This window comes from Microtus pennsylvanicus, chromosome 14 (assembly GCF_037038515.1).
Source record: "Microtus pennsylvanicus isolate mMicPen1 chromosome 14, mMicPen1.hap1, whole genome shotgun sequence".
Classification (NCBI taxonomy): domain Eukaryota; kingdom Metazoa; phylum Chordata; class Mammalia; order Rodentia; family Cricetidae; genus Microtus; species Microtus pennsylvanicus.
This window is the reverse complement of record NC_134592.1, coordinates 35,038,580-35,062,319: the sequence shown is the minus strand read 5'-3', so window position 1 is coordinate 35,062,319 and position 23,740 is coordinate 35,038,580. Positions and strand designations below refer to the sequence as shown.

At 42.5% G+C, this 23,740-nt stretch overlaps 2 protein-coding genes across 4 annotated transcripts in view; one reads left to right on the top strand and one right to left on the bottom strand.

Moving 5' to 3' along the window:
* Positions 1 to 829: 829 nt before the first annotated feature.
* Erh (ERH mRNA splicing and mitosis factor) lies at positions 830 to 11,393 on the bottom strand. Of its 2 annotated transcripts, none has more exons than XM_075948452.1 (4): positions 11,268 to 11,393; positions 8,260 to 8,347; positions 3,924 to 4,044; positions 830 to 1,337 (listed from the first exon to the last, which is right to left on the bottom strand). In XM_075948452.1, the coding sequence occupies exons 1-4, from the start codon at positions 11,268 to 11,270 to the stop codon at positions 1,235 to 1,237; spliced, it is 315 nt and encodes a 104-aa protein (XP_075804567.1). In that variant the 5' UTR covers positions 11,271 to 11,393; the 3' UTR covers positions 830 to 1,234. The 2 variants fall into 2 exon arrangements, with proteins under 2 accessions (XP_075804567.1, XP_075804566.1); XM_075948451.1 differs by lacking the exon at positions 11,268 to 11,393 and adding an exon at positions 10,853 to 11,129.
* The window catches only part of Slc39a9 (solute carrier family 39 member 9), a 52,364-nt gene continuing 40,000 nt past the window's right edge, over positions 11,377 to 23,740 (top strand). Inside the window, exon 1 of one of the 2 annotated variants that reach the window (XM_075948449.1) lies at positions 11,377 to 12,510. In XM_075948449.1, coding sequence (XP_075804564.1) covers positions 12,415 to 12,510 — 96 coding nt within the window. In that variant the 5' untranslated portion in view covers positions 11,377 to 12,414. The remainder of the gene's footprint in view (positions 12,511 to 23,740) is intronic. The other variant, XM_075948450.1, reaches the window with a different exon arrangement.

The window sequence follows — 23,740 nt, the reverse complement described above, 5'->3', positions numbered from 1 at the left end:
AATTTATTTTGCATAAAACAGAGTTAAGGGTCTAATATGGGAGAGGAGCAGGGAAAAAGGAACAGTAGGCCGATCATGAGCCTCCCCTGTAAACTATCAACCTCATGGTGTGTGAAGATGCTGACCACTGGGGAAGTAACAGAATTAGGAGTATGCAGTACTCAATGACGAGGACAGTTGGTGTTCAAGACATAACAGAACCACCGTACTCCAACTGAGACGGCTTTGTGCTTTTTCTGTGATCCTCCCCTCATCCTAGTACCTTCCACGGAAGGGTGGATAGTTAGTATTCCCTGCTGCAGACTCTGACTTCCCAGAGACTCTTGGAGAGTGTTCCCAACTTAGGATGTTGTGAAAGAGGAACATTTTGTGTTCTGAATTCTTTCCACAAGCTAGCGCTCTCAGGTCTAATGCTCGGAAGTAATGCCGGGAAGGGAGCTGCATTGAGCCACAGTCACGGGGGAGGAAGGCACTGAATCCAGTGTACTGTTTGCAGTTGTGATGCTCCACAGGTTGGGGTGCTGAATGCATTTGTACTATTTCCAACTTGTCAAGGGAGATTTTCCCATTGCGGAGTCCAGAAGCACCTTATGTTTGCACCCACAGTAGATACAAATATTGTCACTACAACTCAGATTTATTGATTGCTGGAAAATTGAGGTAAAAGTTCATTAGCTTCATATAAGTAAATCACAGCAAAATGGGTCCAAATACATAAACTTTCAAGTTCTTTGTGTAGCAACCTACTGATTTTAAACTGTTAGGGCTTTTCCAGACAATATTCAATGCTCAGAGACAAAAACAAAAAACCAAAACACTCAATGAGAAATACAACTACAGAACATTTCTTTATTTTCACTAAGACTTTCCCAGAGGACATAACTAAGCTTGTCACCACCCCACCCCTCACAGGGGTTAGTGCACTCACTGCTGTAAAGCAGACACCAACAGTTTCAAGGACCGGAACCAACCTTAAATGGCAAAGAACACTCTCTGAATTATCATAAAAATGTTTAAGTAAAAAAAAAAAAGAAGAAAAGAAAAGAAAAAGAGTAAAGGGGCAAAATGGTGGTTTTTAGAATGAAAGTATCATTCATGTTCCATGTCATACATTCAATCTTGGCTCTAGCGTAACAAAATGGAAACAGGATTACTATCATACAAAATGTTCACTACAGCACGCTGTATGCACCTGTTCCAAGCCCACCCCCAGCCCCTAATGCTTCCAACTCAACTACTTCCCAGCTTGTTGGGCCTGTCGACGAAGGAGCACGTAGATCTTCTCTTTGATCCAGTCTTTGTTATAAGGCTGGTACGTCTGTGTATCAGCTCGGTAACTGAGGAACAGAAAGAAACATGCAAAGTCACTGTGGTCAGTTAAAGCACACATTATAACTCCCCTCGAGTGGCTTTAATACGTGCACTTTCACACGTAACGTGATTTCAAAGTGGACAATGCTGTGGTTTTAATGAAGATTTGCATCACCCAGTATAATCTTATGATGGTAAAAGAAGTCAAGTTTCAGAGCTAAGCACTCAGTCACACACCTACTGACCAAAACCCATGTTCTCTCTCCCACATATTTCTATTTTCAAAGTTCCTTTAGTGAATAAAAAACAAAAGCTAAACTCTAGTACAAGCTTTAGATCTGCTAGATTTGTTTTGAATCAACTAAGAAATCTCTAAAAGAATATTACTTTAACAACAACTTTCTGCTAATGTTTAAGGAACTCATAGTTTAAGACTTGCCTTTTAAAATAAAAGCCAAAGGCCTACAGAGGAAAATTTCAGAAGGACACATCTTTCAGAAGAGAAGGGTGAGGCAGGAAGACCAGCTACAGTAGAACTCTATTGACAATGAAGGTTTTCAGCGCCTACAGGACACTGAGCATCCATCCAGTCAAGGTAATTTTATGGGACTTGAACAGAGCAGCTGGCCTTAAACTGAACCCTATCTGGTGAGGAATACACACTAGAGCTGCAGTATAGCACTGGAGAGAGAGCTTAGTGAGCAGTTAAAAGCACTGGTTGCTCGGCCCAGGACCTGGATTTGATCTCCAACATCCACATGGCATCTCACAAGGTTCTGTTACTCCAGTACCCGGAAATTCAATATTTGAGTTCCAAAGGTATTATATACACATGGTATACAAACACATGCAAGCAAAATACCATACACAGAAAATAATAACAACAACAAAACCCTGTAGTATAAAAAGGCAGACAAGCACCAGGTGTGGTGGTACAGAATCCCAGGGCTTGGAGGCAGAGGCAGATGATCAGTTCAAGGTCAGCCTGGTTTACAGAGAAAGTTCCAGGACAGCCAAGGCTACAGAGAAACCCTGTCGAGAAACAAAAAAAGCCAAATGGGAGCAGGGATGTAAAGATGGCTCAGTGGTTAAAAGCTCCTTCTGGTCTCCAGAGGTCTAGGGTCCAACTCCCAACACCCATATGATGGCTCATACCCACCTGTAACTCCATTTGACCTCTTTTGTCCTCTATGTGCACCAGAAATGCACATAGTAAACAGACATACATCCAGCAAGTCACTCATACACGTAAAAAAAATTAGACAATCAATAGTACTTATTAAAATTAAAGACGTTATCAAGCATAGGGTATTACTTTAAGTATCCGAATTAACTCAATCTTTTTTTTTTTAAATAATCCTGCAAGTAGCTACAATTATCTTTTTTTGTTTTTGTTTTTTGAGACAGGGTTTCTCTGTAGCTTTGGTGCCTGTCCCGGAACTAGCTCTTGTAGACCAGGCTGGTCTCGAACTCCCAGAAATCTGCCTGCCTCTGCCTCCCGAGTGCTGGGATTAAAGGCGTGCGCCACCACCGCTTGGCCCACTACAGTTATCTTTAAAAATAAAAAATAAGTGAGCAAATCAAGACTTAAAGTGAAGCAACTTAATAGTTAAGTGATGACGAACAATATTCCTTCTCTTTTTCTTTAGATCATAAATCTTGTCAACCATTTTACACACACACACTGCTAAATATTCCTGGCACCAGAACCCTATTAACCATTAACGTAAAAATCTACATGCTATTTTTTTTCATGGTACTAAAGACTGATATGGGGCTTTGTGCCTAGTAAGCAGCAGTCTATGATGAGGTACATACACCCCAGTCTGCTCTTACCTTTTATTTTGAGACAGGAGCTAACTAAGTTATCTAGCCTTAAACTTTCCATCCTCCAGATTCAGGGATTACAAGCTTGCACCCCTACGTACAGGACCAGTTTCCAATAATGGAAATAAACTCCAAAGAAGGAATGCTTTGTCTAAGCAATACCTATTTTTTCCTGGACAATAAAGCCAGAGGTTTATTACAAGCACACAGACCACTGCCTAACATGCCTTACCTTACCAAATGCAAAGAAACAGCCAGTTGTTTACTAATGCTGCTTTATGAGGAATATTCTAAAGAGTGAATCGTTTTCTAGGATTGGTCTCTGTTCATACATCCTAATTAAGTGCCAATTTAGTCTACTTCAACAGGTAGACTACAGTGCAATATTTAAATAGTACTACTCAATAAAACTTAAATATAACTATAGTAAGCATACTAAAATCTAAAACTTCACACCAATGAAACAAAAACAAGTTTACACACAGGCTAGGACTAAAGCTAAAGTTCAAGCAAAGAACTTTGGTTTTAATATGAAATCAGTTACTTTAGGGAAAAGCCTAAGAGGACAAGAAACTCCAGAAAAAAAACTATTAGGTTTAGAGCACAGATAATGTGGAGCTTTTTAAAATTAGCCTATCTTCACCCTACAATATCAACTGGCAGTTTCCTATGCCTTTGGCTTTATATTGTCAATTTAATTTTTGATATATATGTAAGTGAAAAACTAGTAACAATAGACCAAAGTAGAAAAATACAAATTAAAAGATAAGGTTGCTAATACTTACACAAGACAGCTGAGATCTGCCAGATCATCAATAAAATCAAACAACTGACTGATATCATATGTGATGGAGGGGCTGTTGGGATTCATTCTTTTCAGATGTTCTTCATACATCTTACAAACACCTAAAGGGGGAGAGAACAAGAGCTATCTTGTCAATGTATCTATGTTAGAAAAACCTTAGCAATGGCCCTTTCCAGGCTGTCTCCCCCCCCCCCCCCTGGACAGGGACTTTCTACATAGCCCATGCTGGCCTGGAACTCAGAGATCCAAGTGCTGGAATTAAAGGTTTGTGCCACTACATCCATATTATATTGTGGTTCTTGTTATCAGGTTCTAATACAATCTTGTTACGATTGTTCTAATAGAGCAGAAAAACAGCACAATTCCCTATTTTACCTTCAAATTTTGGTGCAATGGAAAAAGTCACAATAACTAGCAATGAGGTTGGAACTTATCCTGATATGGTACTGAAGATCCTAGACTCTGGATTCATTAGGAATTCAGAAAGCCAGCTCTTTTATCATAAAACTGGGGACAAATGATTCCACCCAGAAACCTTACCTGACAAATACATTTCCATAGGGTTTTACAGATTATCTGAAATAATGCATATAAACATCGGCACAAATGAAACCTTGTAAATAATATAAGGAGATCATAAAACCAGGTGTGGTAGGCACACCTGTAATCCCAGCACTTGAGAGGCTAAAGCAGAAGGATCAGAATTCAAGCTCTGCCTCAGCTACATAGTGAGTTTAAGGCCAGCTTATGATACACCAGACTGTCTCCAAAAACCAGAAACAAAACCCCAATCAATAATTATAGTATATTAACAATTATCAACAGAGCACATTACCTATTAATTTTCAACCAGTAAAGCATTCTATACTGGGGGAATAAACCTTTTCAGTCCATTGCTACCACCAACTACTCAAAGGATAAGTGCCATCAATATTAGTTACCTTTGGGCAACATGCCCTATTCTGTAATACAAAAGCAAAAGCCCTTAAGGCACCTCTAAGGCAACTTAAAAATTTCAGAGAAAGGCCACATTCAGTTTTACATGTTTGTGTGTCTGCACACACGGAGGTGAAATGACATTTTTGAGACAGGTCTCTTCACCAGCTTGCAGCTTACTCAGGCTAGGCTGGCCGGTCCCTAGGGTCCACTTGTTTCTACACCTCAGCATTAGGATTAGTACATTCTGCCAGGGTTGGCTTGTTTACACAGGTATTGGGCTTTCACACTCACTGGTGCCTATTCCTTTACTAAGCTATCCCCATCATTTTTAATTGCTACTAGCATACTACACTAAAATCATATAACTGAGCCAGGCACTTGTGGCGCACGCCTTTAATTCCAGCACTTGGGGGGGAGAGCAGGTGGATTTCTGTGAGTTCGAGGCCAGCCTGGTCTACAAGAACTAGTTCCAGGACAGGCTCCAAAGCTTCAGAGAAAACTGTCCCCCAAAACAAAACACAAACACACACATCATAGGACTGAAAAAATTATAAGGAAGCGAAGCCCAGGAAGGCAAATTCACTGCTCAGGTGTATAAGGCACTACTGACCTGTCCTTACTGTAATGTTTAGTGATCAGACTATGCTAATCTGCTACCACCAGGAAGAACCAACATTTACTCAGCACTCTGTTACAGGTCATAGCCAGAGCAAGGAGGCCAGAAGTTAAAAAAAAAAAAAAAAACATAGGGGCTGGAGAGATGGCTCAGTGGTTAAGAGCACTGACTGCTCTTCCAGAGGACCCGGGGTTCAATTCCCAGCACCCACATGGCAGCTCACAACTGTCTGAAGATCAGTTCCAGGGGATCTGACACTTCACACCAATGCACATAAAATAAAGTTAAATAAACCATAAAAATATTTAAAAAACCTATTAGAACTAATAAATGAGGTATAAAGGCTGAAACATACAAGATCATTACATGACAATCAGTCTATTTCTATACAAACAAACAACAAAACAAAAAACCCCAAAACCAAAATGCTCTACTACTGAGTTATACCCCAGTATCTCAGTTACCTCACGCCTCCAATGGGTTTTATCAAAAAGCAACCCAGTACTCAGCTCAGGCTGGTTTCAAACTTGTACGCCTCTTGCCTCAGTCTCCTAAGTGCTAGCATACACGATGATGGTAATGACCAGCGAGTTTTTTAACTTTCTAAAGTGGGAACTAGGGGGCTGGAGAGATGGCTCAGCGATTATGAACTGACTGTTCTTCTAGAGGACCCGGGTTCAATTCCCAAAAACCACATGGCAGTTCACAACTGTCTGAAAATCCAGTTCCAGGGGATCTGACACCTTCACACCGATTCACATAAAGTTATATAAATCATAAAAAATTTAAAAAAAAAGTGGGAACCAAACCACCACTTTTTGTCTTTTCAACAGTGTCACATGTAGCCCAGCCTAGCCTTGAACTCACTATAGCTGAGAATAAACTTAAACTTCTGATCTTCCTGTCTTTACTTCCCAAGTGCTGGAATTACAAGTACACACCCCATACCTGTTATGGGGTGCCAATGAATACATTCAGGCTTTGTACATGCTAGACAAGTCACTCTGTAAAATGAGCTACACCAAGCCCATAAACTACAATTTCTAACCTAAAAAAGAAAATGGCAGTTATAAAACATAGAAGAACCTGAAATGTATGTACACTGCTATGTTGCAGAAACCAGTATAAAAAGTTTGTATGAGCCGGGCGGTGGTGGCACACACCTTTAATCCCAGCACTTGGAAGGCAGAGGCAGGCGGATCTCTGTGAGTTCGAGACCAGCCTGGTCTACAAGAGCTAGTTCCAGGACGGGCTCCAAACCACAGAGAAACCCTGTCTCGAAAAACCAAAAAAAAAAAAAAAAAAAAAAGAAAAAAAGTTTGTATGCAACGGATACAGTGGGTTCGTGGTGTCAGCATTCACCATGGGTTGAAAAGATCTGAAATACAAATTCCACAGGTATTGAACATTTTTAGACTTTTTCAGCCACTGTAACAACTGTACCACATCAATATAAGATATTAATGGGGGAGGATTGCATTCTAAAGCCATACATCAATTAAAGTTCACTAATTAAAATAAACCAGAGGCAGACACAGTGGTACATATCTATAATCCCAGTACTCAAAAGAGGTCAAAGTAGGAGACTCCTGCATTCTAGGATAGCCTGGGTAGGTATCAAAACTGTCATAAATAGACAAAGTTAGACTTTACTAAGATTAACAAAGACTAGGAAAGGCCACTGTCCACAACCCAGACCTAGAGACATTATGTTAAAGTGGTAGGCCTCTGCTTCCCAAGTGCTAGGATTAAAGGTGTGTGCCACCACCTCCTGGCTCCCCATTTCATCTTTAAGAGTAGAATTTGATGGCAGTGCCAAGGGTATTGCCCTAGCTACTTTGAAGCCACCTTCGATTATAAGTAGCTTTTGTTTTTATAGGCATTATTAATTGCTGTTAGATTTGGAACTTAACCCAGTCAGTTCTAAATAATCAACAGTTTTAGGGACTTGTTGAGCAGCCAAACGAAAGCAACTACATAACCTTTTAATAGAAAGAGGCAAAGAACAACTTCCTAGAGACAGTGTAGAACAACACAACCAGTTAACATGCTGTAACGATTAAGCACAAAACCAAATCCACACTGCAAAGAATAGTCTATGTGCTAATGGTTTACCCAGTGAAGAAACATTAAGAGCTAATCGTTCCCTGGGTGGAGTGAAAATTTAGCAAACGCACAATAAATCATACTGATCTGACTCTGTGAACCCTGGCTTTGTCTTAGCTAACTTATTTTTTTTCCAACATTCTCGTGGGCTTTTGTTGGCTGGGTTTTTGTTTTTTTTTTTTTTTTGGTTTTTCACAACAGGCTTTCTCGATGTAACAGTCCTGGTTATCCTGGAACTCACTCTGTAGACCAGGTTGGCCTTAAGTCATAGAGATCTGCCTGTGTTTGCCTCCTGAGTGCTGGGATTAAGGTGTGCGCCACCCACTACACCCAACTAGCTTTTAACATTTATTAGTTTAATAGGCAGGTTATGAAGTTTCATAAGGCATTTTCAGAGAAGGCCATAACAGCTCTCTAGTGCTACAGTTTAGCAAGAATACATAAGAGCTCTATGGCAAATTCCCACAAGTCATAAAATATTTTAATATTCCATGCTAAAAATTGATTTTCCCTGTTTAAAATAGTCATTCAAAAAGATCTAGGGGGAAAAACAATTGCAGTTCTTAAATGCTATTTATCTCTTGGGAGAATGGTGTGTGTATTCAGCGACGTCAAGATTTCCCTCTTGATCAGTTTAGCTCTTGTGTCCACTCACCTTCCATGCACTCATTCACAGACTCATAGTCTGCATAAGTCCTGCCTTCTGGCCTCTTGGTAGGCTGTACCAGCAAAATGGTGTGAGACTGAAGGGAAAAAACAATTTCAATGTATATCCTAATATGCATTTCAGAAAGTCATAATCACAACATTGTATATGACACGAATGTTAGTTATTAAAACATAATTAATTAGGTTGCTCTTCCCACAATATGGATGCTGCTATCCAAGTATGTGATCAGTGCTGGGTTTACAACTCCCCTAAGTCAGCACGTTACTTCGGGTCATTTCTCCAACTCCAGATATACCTGCCAGAAAGTACTCACAAAAACCTGTCCACTGGTTTCCAGCTCTATTAACGCTGAGAGAGAGAGAGAGAAAGAGAGAGGGAGGGAGGGAAAGGGATACTATAATCACTGCGTCAACCTAAGGTCTTTTGACAATTTGAACACAATAGTGGAGACACACTTTTATTCAGAAATTACTCTCACATCAAGGTGTAAGATAAATTAGTAATATAAAATGTATTTAGTAAATACTATCCTAAAACAAAAAAAAAAAATCCATTAAACTATTGAACCTAGTAGATGACTTGCCTTACGGAGCTAGCTCATACCTAAACCACTTACCACACTGCAAGCTACGTGAATACACCCTAAAACACTGTAACTGTTCCTTTCCTGCTCACTGGAGGTGGGCAGAGGTGTTGGGGTCAGTTTCATGGTTTGACTTCTCATACTTTGGGACAGAAATGAATTCTTTGGGTTTGTCCTGTGCCTTGTAGGATAATCTGTGGCATCTACTCATTAGACGCCACTAATACCAACCCTTTCAAAGTAGGAATAAATAATCAAAAATGTCTCCAAACGTCCCTGAGGTGAGGAATCTTGCGGAGCGCAGACTCACTGGTCTACTGGGATTATATGGCCTTACCTAATGTCTTCCATGCCTGATGCAACTCCACTGCAAGTCCAATCTTTAAATTATTCATCTTGTTTTCTGGCTAAAAAATAATTCTTTTCTTTTTTTCTTTTTTGGTTTTCTAAGACAGGGTTTCTCTGTGTAGCCCTGGCTGTCCTGGAATTCACAGAGACGCCTCTGCCTCCTGAGTGCTGGGGTTAAGCCACTCCCCAAACCCCATGTAATCTGTTTATTCCTATGTCAGGATGCCCAAACTGTTGTGAGACGATACAAAAATTTAACTGTCAACAAATTGGAACTGAGATGTCTTGAAAGCTAGGTTTTCTGGATTAAAACAAAAACTTTCAAATTTCATATACCAAAGAATGCACTATATTTTCCCGCACCCCAGCAAGATTTGAGCTGTTTGGACTAAGTTTAAGACTTGAGGCAAAATTCTTAAATTGGTAACAAAGGAAACACTAATTTTCACCTGCACTGACATGAACAATGTTAGTGATTTGATCAATAGCCAGAGAAAGCGTGGGATTAATTTGTTTTATACAGGTTCATAAAGGCCAGCTACTCAAAAGCACTTCACTATGTCACTTGTGAAGCAAAAAAGTCTTACGAGCCGGGCGGTGGTGGCGCACGCCTTTAATCCCAGCACTCGGGAGGCAGAGGCAGGCGGATCTCTGTGAGTTCGAGGCCAGCCTGGTCTACAAGAACTAGTTCCAGGACAGGAACCAAAAAGCTACAGAGAAACCCTGTCTCGGAAAAAAAAAAAAGTCTTACGAGAACTATAGTTGTAATCTTGTAACGGTTTATCCTAGACAAGCTATTCTTTGCCACATTTTTAAAATTTTAAGGCAAATTAAGGAATAATTTGAAATAGTAATGTTTGAAAAGTGTACACACAAATACACACACACAAATCCTGCTCCAACTAAAAACCCGCGAACCTTTCCCAGGCGAGCTGGGGTTCTAGAGAGATGGCTGAGGTTAAGAGCACAAGTTGCTCTTGCAAGAGATCAGTTTTTCAATTCCCTGCATCCACAGGACCGCTCATAATCACCCCAATTCCAGGACAGGACACCCTCTTTTGTCCGCTGCAGGCACTGCATGCAAGTGGCACACAGACATGCAAGCAAAACACCAATACACAGAAAAAAAGAATCTCTTAAGACCTCCCCCCCCCCGCCCCCGCCCAAAGCAAAACCACAACGAGAGGGTTAAAGATACAGCCCAGTAGTTAAGAGCACGTGCTACGCTCACGGAGGACCTGAGTTTGGTTCCCAGCACCCACATCGGCCACTCACGATCCTGGTGGATCCTGGGGACCTCACACCCTCTTCTGGCCTCAGCGGGCACCTGTACTCGCACGCACAAACACAGACACATAATGTACCAAGTGAAACAAGAGCCTTTACAGAACGGAGAAACCACAGTTCCCTAGCATCCCTGTCGGACGACAGACTATAGACCCTGGGGTCTCTGCAGGCTCCACTCTCAAGAAAATTTAAGAACAAAACTGAAGGCGGACGGACCTGCCAAACCGGGTCAACTGAGGATACCGAAAAAAGGGAAATACTTTAAAAAAAAAACCAACCAAATAAACAAGCAAACAAAAAAAAAAAAAACCTGCGGGGACCGCTGAGGAGGCAAAGCAAATCCAACCCCTCCCCCCTCACCCCACGTTCGGCGAACAGCAAGGCGGCGAGTTTGTCAATTTCAGTCATAGGTCTGACAATCGTCACCCGGCTATTGTCCCAACGGCTCGCTAGTGCATCTGGAGAGAAAGAAGGGGCACCCCACGCCTCCCTCTTCCCGGCAGCCATCCTCAAACGGTGCATCCTCTGCCCTCCGCACAGCTCGCTCCCAGCAGCCGGCGGGCGCGCAGCCGCAGGGCGGACCAGGTCCGGGGCCTACAGTCAGGCCCCGCGTCTCGGCGTCGGGAAGGGGAAGGGTCGACCCCTGAGCGTGAGCGTGGGGGGCGGGGAGCAGCTCGCTCGCGCTGGATGGGCGGAGACAGGAGGGACGGGAAGATGTACGGGAGCAGGGGTGCCCCTCGAAGTTGGGGACCCCCGGCAAGTGCTGGGGCCTCACCATCTCGTCAGATGCTTTGCTGCAGCCGCCGCTAACACCACCGCCGCCACCGCCGCCGTCGCACACGAGCTCAGCCGCAACGCCGCCAACAGCCAATCCCGCGAGAGCAGCCGCCGGAAATGGCCTGAAGCGCGACGCGAAAGAGCCTTTTTGACCACAGAGATTCACACATTTCCGGTTTCTAGAGCGGATATTGACGCCGTTTTAGCCATCTTGGGTAAGGGCTTTGAGCTGTGTAAGAGACATTTTTGCCGCTTTAGAGACAGTAGTTTGCTTCGGGACGCTGCTTTCTGTGCTTCAGTAAGCAGCCAGGTAGCTAAAGTGATGGAGAACGTAACGGTGATACCGGTCTCTTTTTAAAAAAGCCTTTCTAAAAAAATGGCGGCAATATAAGTACCGCGGCTTATAGGTCGGTTGTAACCCGGAAGTGCCCTGCCTGAGGGGGCGGTCAGACAATCCGGAAGTGGGAGTAAAGAAGAGGTGCCACTTGGCGGCCATGGCCGCTGTACTATTGGCGACTGAGGGTCAGGGCCTTGCTGAGGGAAGTACCATGGGCAGCACCCCGTGGAGGGCAGGGACAGCCTTGTATCGACTTTGCTGCTGAGTCCTCTGGGCCCGCCGTTAGAGACTTGCAGGATAGCTTGCTCGACCCTAGACTTGGGAGGGAGTTTGCTGGGACTGGTGGGCTGGTCCCTTCCCTGGGGGCGGATCACCTGCGGGGGCCACCCTAGGGAACCAGGTGCCGCCTGGGAAGAAGACACTTGGGCTTTACCTTTTTCCTGCTGCAACCAGATACACTGCCTAGGGGCGTGGGTCGTTGTGGCACCCTCATTCCGAAGATTGAAGAGATCTCTTTCGCGCAATCTCTCCATCTGTCACCCACCGGAATCCCGGTGACTGGCGTCCAAGAGCCTGAGATTTCGCAAAGTTTTCTCTGGTGCTAGTATCAGCAAAAAGGAGCTTGCGTCTTAGTGCGTTCGAGAGCAGCGTGCTTCGTGAACACACCGACTGGTGGCAAGATTGAGAGACGTGCGAAACTCCCTTGTTTTCTTGGGGAAAAAACCCACACGTTTAAAGAGCCTAAGCGCCTTTTCATACCGCTGGAATTTTGAAACCTGGTGGGAGAGAGTACCTGCAGGAGGGCAGAATGGATGATTTTCTCTCCATTAGTCTGCTGTCTTTGGCAATGTTGGTGGGATGTTACGTGGCTGGAATCATTCCTTTGGCTGTTAATTTCTCAGAGGTAAGAAATTCTCCGGTTTTTTTTTTCCCCCAAGTGTTAGGACGGTGCTAGCCAGTGATATTTGCAGGGAAGCTGTTTCTCAGCTCTAAGGTCTTTTTAAGGAAAAGATACTTAGCAGTTCATAGTAGAAACGAAGTTCACGTTCAGCCCTAAAAATCTTTCGTTTGTTTCGTCTGTTTTTGTTTTTTCCAGACAGGGTTTCTCTGTGTAGCTGTGGACAAGGTTTCTCTATAGCTTTGGTGCCTGTCCTGGAACTCACTGTAGACCAGGCTGGCCTCGAACTCACAGAGATCCGCCTGCTTCTGCCTCTCGAGTGCTGGGCCCTATAAATAAATCTTAACCGAGAGTGATGGATAGCCCGCTGAAGAAGCAGGAATGTTCAGACTTGTCTGAAAACTATATATAAAATTGGGGCTCTGTGCATTTTTCTAGAGAGAGACACCATAGTTACATTCTGGTGGTCGCCAGAGGTTTCAAAGAAACAAGGTACCAGATAAAAACATATGGAGACTATTGACTGTCCATGTGAGTCAAAATCAGTATAATAATTTCTTGAGAGGTTGTGAATGCTTTTTGAGGAAAGCTTAGGTTGCCAGCCTACAATCAGTGTAAGGGGGAAAAAAACAACTAAAGTTAGATGTTCTTATCATTTCCTTTCAAAGAAGCCAAGGAGCCAGGCGGTGGTGGCACACGCCTTTAATCCCAGCACTCAGGAGGCAGAGGCAGGCGGATCTCTGTGAGTTCAAGCCTGGTCTACAAGAGCTAGTTCCAGGACAGGCTCCAAAGCCACAGAGAAACCCTGTCTCGAAAAACCAAAAAAAAAAAAAAATTACTTATTCAAAGAAGCCAAGGATTGGAATGGACATTCTGCCATTATTTTCACATCTGTTTGCTTAGAAATAAACTTTTTGGCTACTATGTTTGGATGCTTTGGTTCTTTGTTAGGTTGTCTTCCCTTTGAGAGGTTAGCCGAGGGGGAGGGAAAGGTCCGCACCTCCATTCTTTAGATTGTCACCAAAGAGTTCCCTATGTGCGCAGTGCTCAAAGGTTTAGGGAGAAAAAAAGTACACCATTCAAGAGAATTTCATGGTTTTGTCCTCGAGGTCAGCACTAAAAGAAGCCCTTGCCTGAGTTCTGTTCCTGAAAAGGACTGATATTCTTAAAGGAAGATGAGGTATAGATGGGGCGTGAGGTAGCCTTGAAGAGAGTCGGAGGAAACAGCTTTGGTGGAAAGCCTGCTGTGGAAAGGTGGTGAGTGGAAGGATAAACAGCCTTCAGCCAGGGAGGAGGAGCGCTTTGCTCCGACTTGTCTCTTCCTTTTCCATTGTCTTTTTCACTGTGCCCTTTGGGATATAATGATATGTGTATGGATATTTTGCCTACACGTGTGTCTGTGTACATTATAGGCCAGAGGAAGTCATGGAGTCCTCTGGAACTGGAGTCACAAAGGGTTGTGAACCACAGTTGGGTCCTTTGAAAGAGCAGGTAGTGTTTTTATCCTCTGAGGCATCTGTCCAACTGTAACGATAACACTCTTTTAAAAAAAGTTTATATATATATATATATATCTTGACTCATTGAAAGTGCTGGGGTCTGGCCAATAGTAGTGTCTGCCTAGAATGTACAAGGCCTAGGTTTGGTACCTAGCACTGTCACAAAGCAAAACTCACAGCAGACTCACGGAGCTAAGGCTGTGTGACTTGGAAAAGTTCATCAAATATCTTGGAATGAGAGCTGCTCTGACTCAGAGTCGTTCTCAGCCACTGTCGTGGCATAGGTACATAGTACATGTACTACGTAGCTCATGGACAGATCCAGCCCACAGACTTACTGTTAGATTAGCGTGTTTAAATATTTGTTATTGTTGTTTCCTGTCTTCTGTCAAGGTAGCAGTTGGATAGAGCTGGACAGCAGGTGACATGTCACACAGTTCTCTACCAGTGAAGCCTCACTTTTGGGTCACTTTCCTGCCTAGGCTTTCTGAACCTCCTGTTTTTCCTCTAACATATTTTCTTTCTTTTAAAATATTTATTCACCATGTAGGTGCTGGGAATTGAACTCAGATCTTCTGGAAGAGCCCAGTGCTCTTAACCACTGAGCCATCTCCCCAGTCCCAATATATTTTCTTATGTGTTAGAATTGGATTGGCATTATTAGGGTGACATTTGTGAGGCTTGGATTGGTTTTTATATTTAAATATTTAATTGATGTAAAATTTATTTAGGTTTTTTATTGTTGTTTTGAGACAAGACCTCATCATATAGCCCCGGCTGGTCTAGAACTCTCTCTGTAGACCTAGCTGGCCTGCTTTTACCTCTCAAGGCTAAAGGTGTGCACCACCAGGCTTGGTAATTGGGACAAAATTCAATTAAGCAATTTATAGCTTGGTTTTTGGCCTTCTTTCTGTTGTTTTTGTTTTGTGAGACAGGATTTCTCTGTTTAGCAGCCCTAGCTGTCCGGAACTCACTTTATAGACTAGGCTGGCCTTGAACTCACAGAGATCCGCCTCCCTAGTTTTGGGATTAAAGGAGTGTACTAGCATGCCTGGCGAGTTTTCTTTTTTTCAAACTTGGTTTTTTTAAATTTTTGTTTATTTATTTTGGTTTTTCGAGACAGGGTTTCTCTGTGTAGCAGCCCTGGCTGTCCTGGAACTCACATTGTAGGCCAGACTGGCTCAGAGATCCTCCTGCCTCTGCCTTTAGAGTGCTGGGGTTAAAGGTGTGCACCACCACCTCCTGGCTGTTTGTTTTTTGAGACAAGGTTTCTCTGTATACCCCTGGCTGTCCTGAAACTCGCTCTGTAGGCCAGGCTGGCCTTGAATTCACAAGGATCCATCTACCTCTGCCTCCCTAAAGCTGGGGTTAAAGATGTGCCCCTCCATGCCTGTCTGAAGAATTTCTCAGAACAGAAATAAAGCCAGATGAGCGATGGAACCAGTAATTCTTACAGCATTAGTGTTAGAAATTAGTGGTGAAATTGCTGTAGCAAAGTCCACTTGTTACAACTGACCATTAAAAAGGGTGTGACGTTGATGTCACCTAACTTTCTCCTCATCCACAAACCGCCTTTCTCCATGCTTGTGTGGCGTCCTTTGCCCTTAGGCTTGGAGACTGACTGTACCTTCATGAATTTTTGATTTAGGAAACAACAACAAAGGGCAAATTTTAATTGTCAAATTAATTATATATAACTATGGTAATGAAGATGCTAATTTTTCAGCATATGGGGAAGTGAAAAGCTAGACTTGTAAAAGAGGCCACAGCTCGCCTTCCATAAATGAGGTCCTGTGTGGCATCCTGTGTGCTTTAGATTCAGTTGCTAAGGAGCAGCTTTCTCTGGCAGTTGGTAACAGTGCTGCGGAAATAGGTTAAACCTCTTTTACTAGTTTACGCTTGATGAATGAAGTAAATACAGATGGCCAGAGTGGGATTTTAGGTTGATTGTTTTAAATTTTTATTCCAATCCAGACCATACATTGGCAAAAATGAAATGAAGTGTGTGTGGGGGGGTGTAGAAAATGCAATCCCACAGGTGTTGTTAGTAGAGTCAGCAGACATAAAATTATTTCTGTAATTGTAATCATTATATTGTTATGAAAGTTTCTGAAGACTTTCAGTTTGGGGACTTTTTTGACTGAAAGCAGTTTGCGTTTTCATCTGCTGAGACAGTGGGAATCCATAGTCGGCAAACAAAGATTTTAGAGCTCAGTGTGACTAACTCCTGATCTCGGGGAGGAGACACTAAGTCACTGGGTGTCATCAGAACAGGCCTGTTATCCCAGAACTCAGAGACTAAGATATGAAGATCACAAGTTTGAGGCCCAGCCTCTGCTGCATAGTGAGTTTCTAGCAAGCCTGAGCTACTTAGAGACACCATGTTTCAAAACCAAAACAAGAAAGAAGAGCACACCAATTGGTTATTCAATACCATATGGTCAGCCCTGAAGACATACATACAAGCAAGATTATACGAATCGAGCAGATTATATTCAGGAATGTATATGTGTATATATATATATATACACACACACATATATATAGATAGATATACAATAACAACTAATGAATAAAGGCATGAATTTGAAGAGAACAAAGAAGAGTATATGGAAGGATTTGGAGGGAAGAAAGGGAAGGAAGAAATGTTGTATTTATAATCTCAAAAACAACAAGCTGGGTGGTGGTGGTGGACACCTTTAATCCCAGTACTTGGGAGGCAGAGGCAGGTGGATCTCATTGAGTTTGAGGCCAGCCTGGTCTACAAGAGCTAGTTCCAGGACAGCCAGAACTGTTACACAGAGAAACCCTGTTTCGAAAAACCAAAGCAAAACAACAAAAAAAATCCAATTCAGTGTCATTGCTTGAGGCAGCAGTTCAGCACTCAGATCTCATCTGTGCCAGTCTTACAGACTGTTGTAAGGATGAAATGGAATACATAACCCAGGCCTAGAACATGGGAAGGACATTTGAAATGTGGGGAGGGTTTTCAGTACTACTTATAAAGCCTTTTAAAGTCTTCATATGATTTATAATTTTTTGGGGGGTGCAGTAAACTTTATTTTTGATGGTATTCAAGAAAGTAAGGTTCCCTAATCTCACCTTCTTGGGATCTGAGAATGGAAATTGTGAGGGGATATGCTCAATGTTGGGAATTAAGTAGGGACAGGGATTCCTCAGCCTCTGAGGATCTCTCTTCCTCTCATGTTCTTGCTGGGGTGTGTGGTCCAGAGCTGCTCACTCCTTGGAGACCATTAGGTCGAATGCCCTGTTCCCGTAGCCATATTCATTGTCATCCTGGGAAATGATATAAAGTTGTCATTGAGAGCAATGCCAGTCCAAAATCAAGGCCGGAAGGGTTGGTGTATAGATTCAAGTCGCAGGAGACATCCTGGTCCTTAGTGTAGCTCAGGATGTCCTTCAATGGGCCCTCCGATGCCTGCTTTACTACCTTCTTGATGTTGTCATACTTGAAAACTTTCTCCAGGCAGCATATCACATCGACAGTGGACATATTGGGTACAGGAGCACAGAAGACAATGCTGCTGAGCTTCTCATTCAGCTCCGGAATGACCTTGCCCACAACCTTAGCAAGTGGATGCAGGGTTATGTTCTGGGCAGTTCCACTGCCATAGCTTCCCAGGGAGTCTTCTGGGTGTCAGCGGTGTCATGACACTTTTGGCTCCCTGCTTCAAATGGGCCCTACCCTTCTCCCTGGTGGTGAAGACTCCAGTAGACTCCACAACATGCTCAGTACCAGCATCACCCCATTTGATTTTGGTGGGAATCTCCCTCCCAGAAGATGGAGATTGTCTTCCCGTTGTGGCAAGTTTCCTATCTCAGCTTTGATTGTACCATGGAACTTGCTGTGGGTGGAGTCTTACTAGAACATGTAGTCCATGTAATTGAAGTTCATGAAGGGGTCCTTAATGGCAACAGTATCTACTTTGCCAGGGGTGAAGGCAGCCCTGGTAACCAGACACCCAATATAGCCAAATCTGTTAATGCCAGCCTTCACCATCATGTCTCAGGGATGAGGCTGGCACTGCACTTGAAGATATAACTGTCTCTAGAACAGGGAGGAGCAGAGAGTCTGATTTATAGTTTTTAAAATTTATTTTTATTAACATTTGTTAATTAGACATGACAGTGGGTTTCATTACAGGGTATTTATGCATACATGTGTTTTTATCATATCTACCCTCATTGCCCTTCCCTGCTCCCCTTCTTTTCCCACTGATCCCCTTCTTCCCACCTAATCTCTCTTCGACTTGTATGTCTTTATTTCTTTTTGATGATCCAGTGAGTTTTATTAGGGTTGCTTACAGGATCCTGGGTGAATGGTTAATAACAGGTACATGAACTCCTTACTAGTAGTTTTACATCTGAAGTCATCCCAGACTGACCATTAACTAACTACCTTTAGGTAGACAGGGAGATGCTGGGCTGTGCCTTATGTGCCCCTTTTCCTCCAGCTGCCAATATCTGCTATCTGCTTCTAGGTTCTACAGGAGGTGACTTTGGAAAGGGTGGTTCATGAGTTTTTTTCCCTTCCATGATAGGATGTTGTCAGACCCAATTTTGTGCTGGTCATCACAGATGCATGGAGATCAAGAGCACAGTGGTGATGTGGTTTTCTGAAGGCAGCATTATACCTCACTCCATTCCCTCCTATGCTCTTAAATTCTTTCTATCCTCTCTTCCATGGTGTTCCCTGAAATTTGGAGAGGGTGACATAAAAGCCCCATCGATGGCAGGTTTCTCAACAGTTTCTTATTCTTAGCACTTGGAGTTAAGAGTCTTGCAGTTACCACTGACCACTGTAGTGATGAGCTGCAGGCAGGCCTGCTTTTCATTCCGCCCAGCTCTCGCACAGCTAGCTTTACATTCAAAATAACAACACACAAATTGTATTCATTTAAACACTGCCTGGTCCATTAGTTCTAGCCTCTTATTGGCTAACTCTCACATCTTGATTAACCCATTTCTAATAATCTGTGTAGCACCACGAGGTGGTGGCTTACCGGGAAAGATTCAGCATGTCTGACCTGGCGGCTGGCTCCATCGCATCTGTCTCACTTCCTTTCTTCCCAGCATTCTGTTCTGTCTACTCCATCTATCTAAATCCTGCCCTATCAAAAAGCCAAGGCAGTTTCTTTATTAACCAATGAGAATAACACATAGACAGATGTCCCTCCTCCATCATTTCCCCTTTTTCTGTTTAAACAAAAAAGAAAGGCTTTAACTTTAACATAGTAAAGTTACATATAACAAAACAGTTATCAAGCAAGAATTACAGTTACACTATATCTACTTTATCTTTTATCATAACTAAGGAAAACTATATCTATTTATTCTTCAACTCTTTCAAAGACTCCAGAAGAATATATTACCTAAGTAAACAAGAAAGAAGCAACTTATTAATTAAAAAGAAAGAAAGAAAGAAAGAAAGAAAGAAAGAAAGAAAAAGAAAAGAAAGAAGCAACTTCCAAACTCTAGAAATGACAGAGACATCTCGCTGCCTGGACAGTTACCCAAAGTTCTTCTGTATCTTTGGGGCATCCATCTTCAGCCTTCAGGCCCATAGTATCCAACAGACTCTTCCATGAAGCAGGAAATTTCAAAGACAGTTCAGTCACTATCTGCTGTGTCCTGCTGAATGCCTCACAGACTCTTTCATGAGTCAGGAACCCTGAAAGACCATCTCACCTTTAGGCAAGTTCAGCAGTTCTCTCTCTGCGGGTTCTCTGTGTCCAGTTTATGCAACAGTCCTGGCAAGAGCAGTTTCTTGCCCAAATGGCTAACCAACTCCATAAGGAGCCTCTTCGATGCCCATCTTCCTCTTGAAGTAGATTGGTGCTCACTGTTATGAACAATCCTAAGTTATTAAGACATTTAAAATGCCATATTCTGTAGCCTTTGAAAGATATGAAGAATGCCTATCTAACTGAAATATATCTCTATATATCTAGAAAATTTAACTAACATAACTACAAGCTTGATTATTATTGATGATTATCCATTAACAACCTATATTTCCTAATTATACATTACATTTTTTAATGAACTACACAATCACAATACCTTAATCAAGAGCAGGAATACATATAATATAATAAAATTTATACCAATGTAAATTATTCATATCTATATCATATCCCCCTTTAAATGTAAAAGAACATTTATAAACAATATTTGGGAATATGGGCGTAGTTATTTCTCTCCAAACTTCTTCCTGCTGTATAGGGGCACTGTTGATTAGGTCTTTCATTGTATAACCTGTTGGGGGAAGTAATTTTCTGAAGGTGTTCACAGTGACCTTTCAGGAGGGTGTGGTCTATAATACCATATTGGGATAGAAGCAAACCATAGGGTCTCATCCTCTGTGAAAACAAAAGGACTTTTCCAAAGCATCATAAACTTAGATCCAAATTTTGAAGTCAATGTATTTTCAAAATATCTATGTTGGATTAGTTCAGTAGCATTTATAAACAAATATCTTTTAGCAGCTGTTGCTTTTTCCTCAGCATTCAAACAATTCAAAGAGAACATAATAGCATACAGTATCAAGATTCTCTGTGTATTTTCCATCTTTATGCGGCTTTATTTTAACCTCTATTTCTTTTATTTTTACTTTTACTTTTTGAGACAGGTTCTCTGTATACCTTTGTTCTTTAGACCAGGCTGTCCTTGAACTCTCAGAGATCCGCCTGTCTTTGCCTCCCAGGCATTGGGATTAAAGGTGTGTGCTATCACACCTTGAAGTCACAGAGGTCAGTCTACCTCTGCCTCCCAAGTGTTGGGATTAAAGGTGTGTACTACCACACCCAACTACTCTCTTTCTTTAAGAACTTTAACCTTGGCCGGACGGTGGTGGCGCAAGCCTTTAATCCCAGCACTCGGGAGGCAGAGGCAGGCAGATCTCTGTAAGTTCGAGGCCAGCCTGGTCTACAGAGCTAGTTCCAGGACAGGAACCAAAAGCTACAGAGAAACCCTGTCTCGAAAATAAAAAAAAAAAGAACTTTAACCTTTAGCCTGCATATATTTTTAACACATAGTAAATCAGTTAGAGGTTTTCTTCATCTTTAAATCTCTCTTTACTGTTTATCTCTTTTTCTGACCACATGAGTTTTTATGGAAAGGATTAAAGCTGTGGCTTTGACGGCTGGATCCAGCCCATTCCTTAGCTTTTCAGCCTCATGGCAGAGGTACTGGCTGTAGCCAGGTTTATCACCACAAATCTATGACGTTTCAAGGTCCCTGACAGCAAGCAAGCTGCAGCATTCTGCTCACAGACCACAGTTAGTCAGACCACCTACCTGAAAGTCAGAGTTTGCCCTGGCAGGACGGCCCAGAAAGCCAGTATTTTAAAAAATTTTTCCTGCTATGGCTGAAAACTGAAAAGCATGAGGTTGCCTTTTTATTAACACTATTTAAGCATTTCTTGGCAGGACCTCTTAAAAGAGCTGCAAGGTTTTGCAACTAAAGCTGAGTCAGGAAGCTTCTCTTAGATGAGAACACTTGCTTACCTCTAGCAAGCAGAGTAGACCTGAGAAATTGCTGCTACCAAGAAAATATGCTTTACTCTATTCTTTCCGAAGCTTTCTCAGGCTTTCTGTGGATGCAGCTATCCACGTCTGGGTGCCATTTGTAGTGATGAGCTACGGGCAGGCCTGCTTTTCATTCCGCCCAGCTCTCGTACAGCTAGCTTTACACCCAAAATAACAACACACAAATTGTATTCATTTAAACACTGCCTGGCCCATTAGTTCTAGCCTCTTATTGGCTAACTCCCACATCTTGATTAACCCATTTCTAATAATCTGTGTAACACCACGAGGTGGTGGCTTACCGGGAAAGATTCAGCATGTCTGACCTGGCGGCTGGCTCCATCGCATCTGTCTCACTTCCTTTCTTCCCAGCATTCTGTTCTGTCTACTCCATCTATCTAAATCCTGCCCTATCAAAAAGCCAAGGCAGTTTCTTTATTAACCAATGAGAATAACACATAGACAGATGACCCTCCTCGATCATTTGAAATGGGTTAATCAAGATGTGAAAGTTAGCCAATAGAGGCTAGAACTAATGGGCCAGGCAGTGTTTAAATGAATACAATTTGTGTGTTGTTATTTTGGGTGTAAAGCTAGCCGTTCGGGGAGCTGGGTGGCACAAAAAGCAGGCCTGCTTGCAGCTCCTTCTACAGACCACTGCTAAGAAGAAGCTTTTCTGACCAAAGGTAACAGCAGCACTAATCTATGGGTATAAATGTAATATTTAGACAGCAATTTAATGGGTACATCATGTCCATCTAGCCAACCAGTACCAGTAGCTTTCCCACTAGTATTTATGACATACCTGTGGAGATCTCAACTCAGATAAGGATTACTCCCATTACTCTCTTGCCAGTATTGCACCAGCAGGCACTTCTTGCCTTACTGGTGGTGTAGCACACAGTTAACAACCAAGTGAGACTTATAGTGATGATTCTCCCCCAGCAACCTGCATAGCATCCTCTGGTATGATGTGTACTAGCTAACAGGAAAGAAGCTTTCAGCTCTGTTCCAGTTTGATTTATCTGGTCCTGCAACAAAGTATATGCTGTCTTTAGCACCAGAATCTTATGTAGTTTTGATGAGCAATCAACAGACATGACAAATGTTTATGTTGTTTGGGGGTTTTCAGAGACCTCCTTGGCCAACCACTGGTAGAGAGGTAGCCCACCTGCCTTAGTTAGGCTTACTATTGCTGTGATGACCAAAGCGATTTGGAGAAGAAAGGGTTTATTTGGCTTATACTTCCATATCACATTTGTCATCAAAGGAAGTCAGGGCAGGAACTCAAGCAGGGAGCAAGCTTACTGGCTTGCTCAGCCTGCTTTCTTATAGAACCCAGGGCTACCTATCCAGAGGTAGCACCACTCACAGTGGACTGGACCCTCACACATCAATCACCAATTAAGAAAATGTCCTGCAGGCTTGCCTTCAGCCTAGCCTTACTGGAGACATTTTCTCAGTTGAGGCTCCCTCCTCTCTGGTAACTCTAGCTTGTGTCAAGTTGCTATAAAACTAGCTACCCCAGGTACTGGAATTTTCACTTAAAAACAAATTTGGAAGCAACTTTATTTATCCTTATAGGGTACTTCCATGTACATTATTTATTTCTTTTTATTAGCTTGCCGTTAATTAGGTCTCTTAAGGCTTTTTTATATATCCTTAGTTTTAGTTGATCCTCCCTCTGCACTTTCCCCCTCCCATTTCCCTGACCCTCTCTGACACCAACTGCTTCTTCTTCTTCTTCTTCTTCTTCTTCTTCTTCTTCTTCTTCTTCTTCTTCTTCTTCTTCTTCTTCTTCTTCTTCTTCTTCTTCTTCTACTTCTACTTCTACTTCTACTTCTACTTCTACTTCTACTTCTACTTCTACTTCTACTTCTTCTTCTTCCAACTGCTTCTTATTATTAGAGACAGGGTCTCATTTTGTAGCCCTGGCTGTCCTGGAACTCACTGTGTAGACCAGGCTGACCTCAAAACTCACAGAGGTCTTCTGCCTCCTGAGTGGGATTAAAGGAGTGTGCCACTACTCCCAGCCTGATTTATAATCTTTACTTTTTATTTGGGAGCAAACTTTTGTTTTTCTCAAGACAGGGTTTCTTTGTGTAGCCCTGGCTGTCCTGGAACAAGCTCTCTAGACCAGGCTGGCCTCAAAGTCACAGAAATCCACCTGCCTGTCCCCAAACACTG

Excerpts from the sequence above, each read along its gene's own strand:
- Erh (XM_075948451.1), bottom strand. The coding sequence starts at position 11,014 with ATGCACCGTTTGAGGATGGCTGCCGGGAAGAGGGAGGCGTGGGGTGCC. Across the intron at positions 4,045-8,259 it reads TGTGAATGAGTGCATGGAAG|GTGTTTGTAAGATGTATGAA; the intron begins GTGAGTGGACAC and ends CTCCCCCTTTAG. Across the intron at positions 1,338-3,923 it reads GCAGATCTCAGCTGTCTTGT|TTACCGAGCTGATACACAGA; the intron begins GTAAGTATTAGC and ends TCTGTTCCTCAG.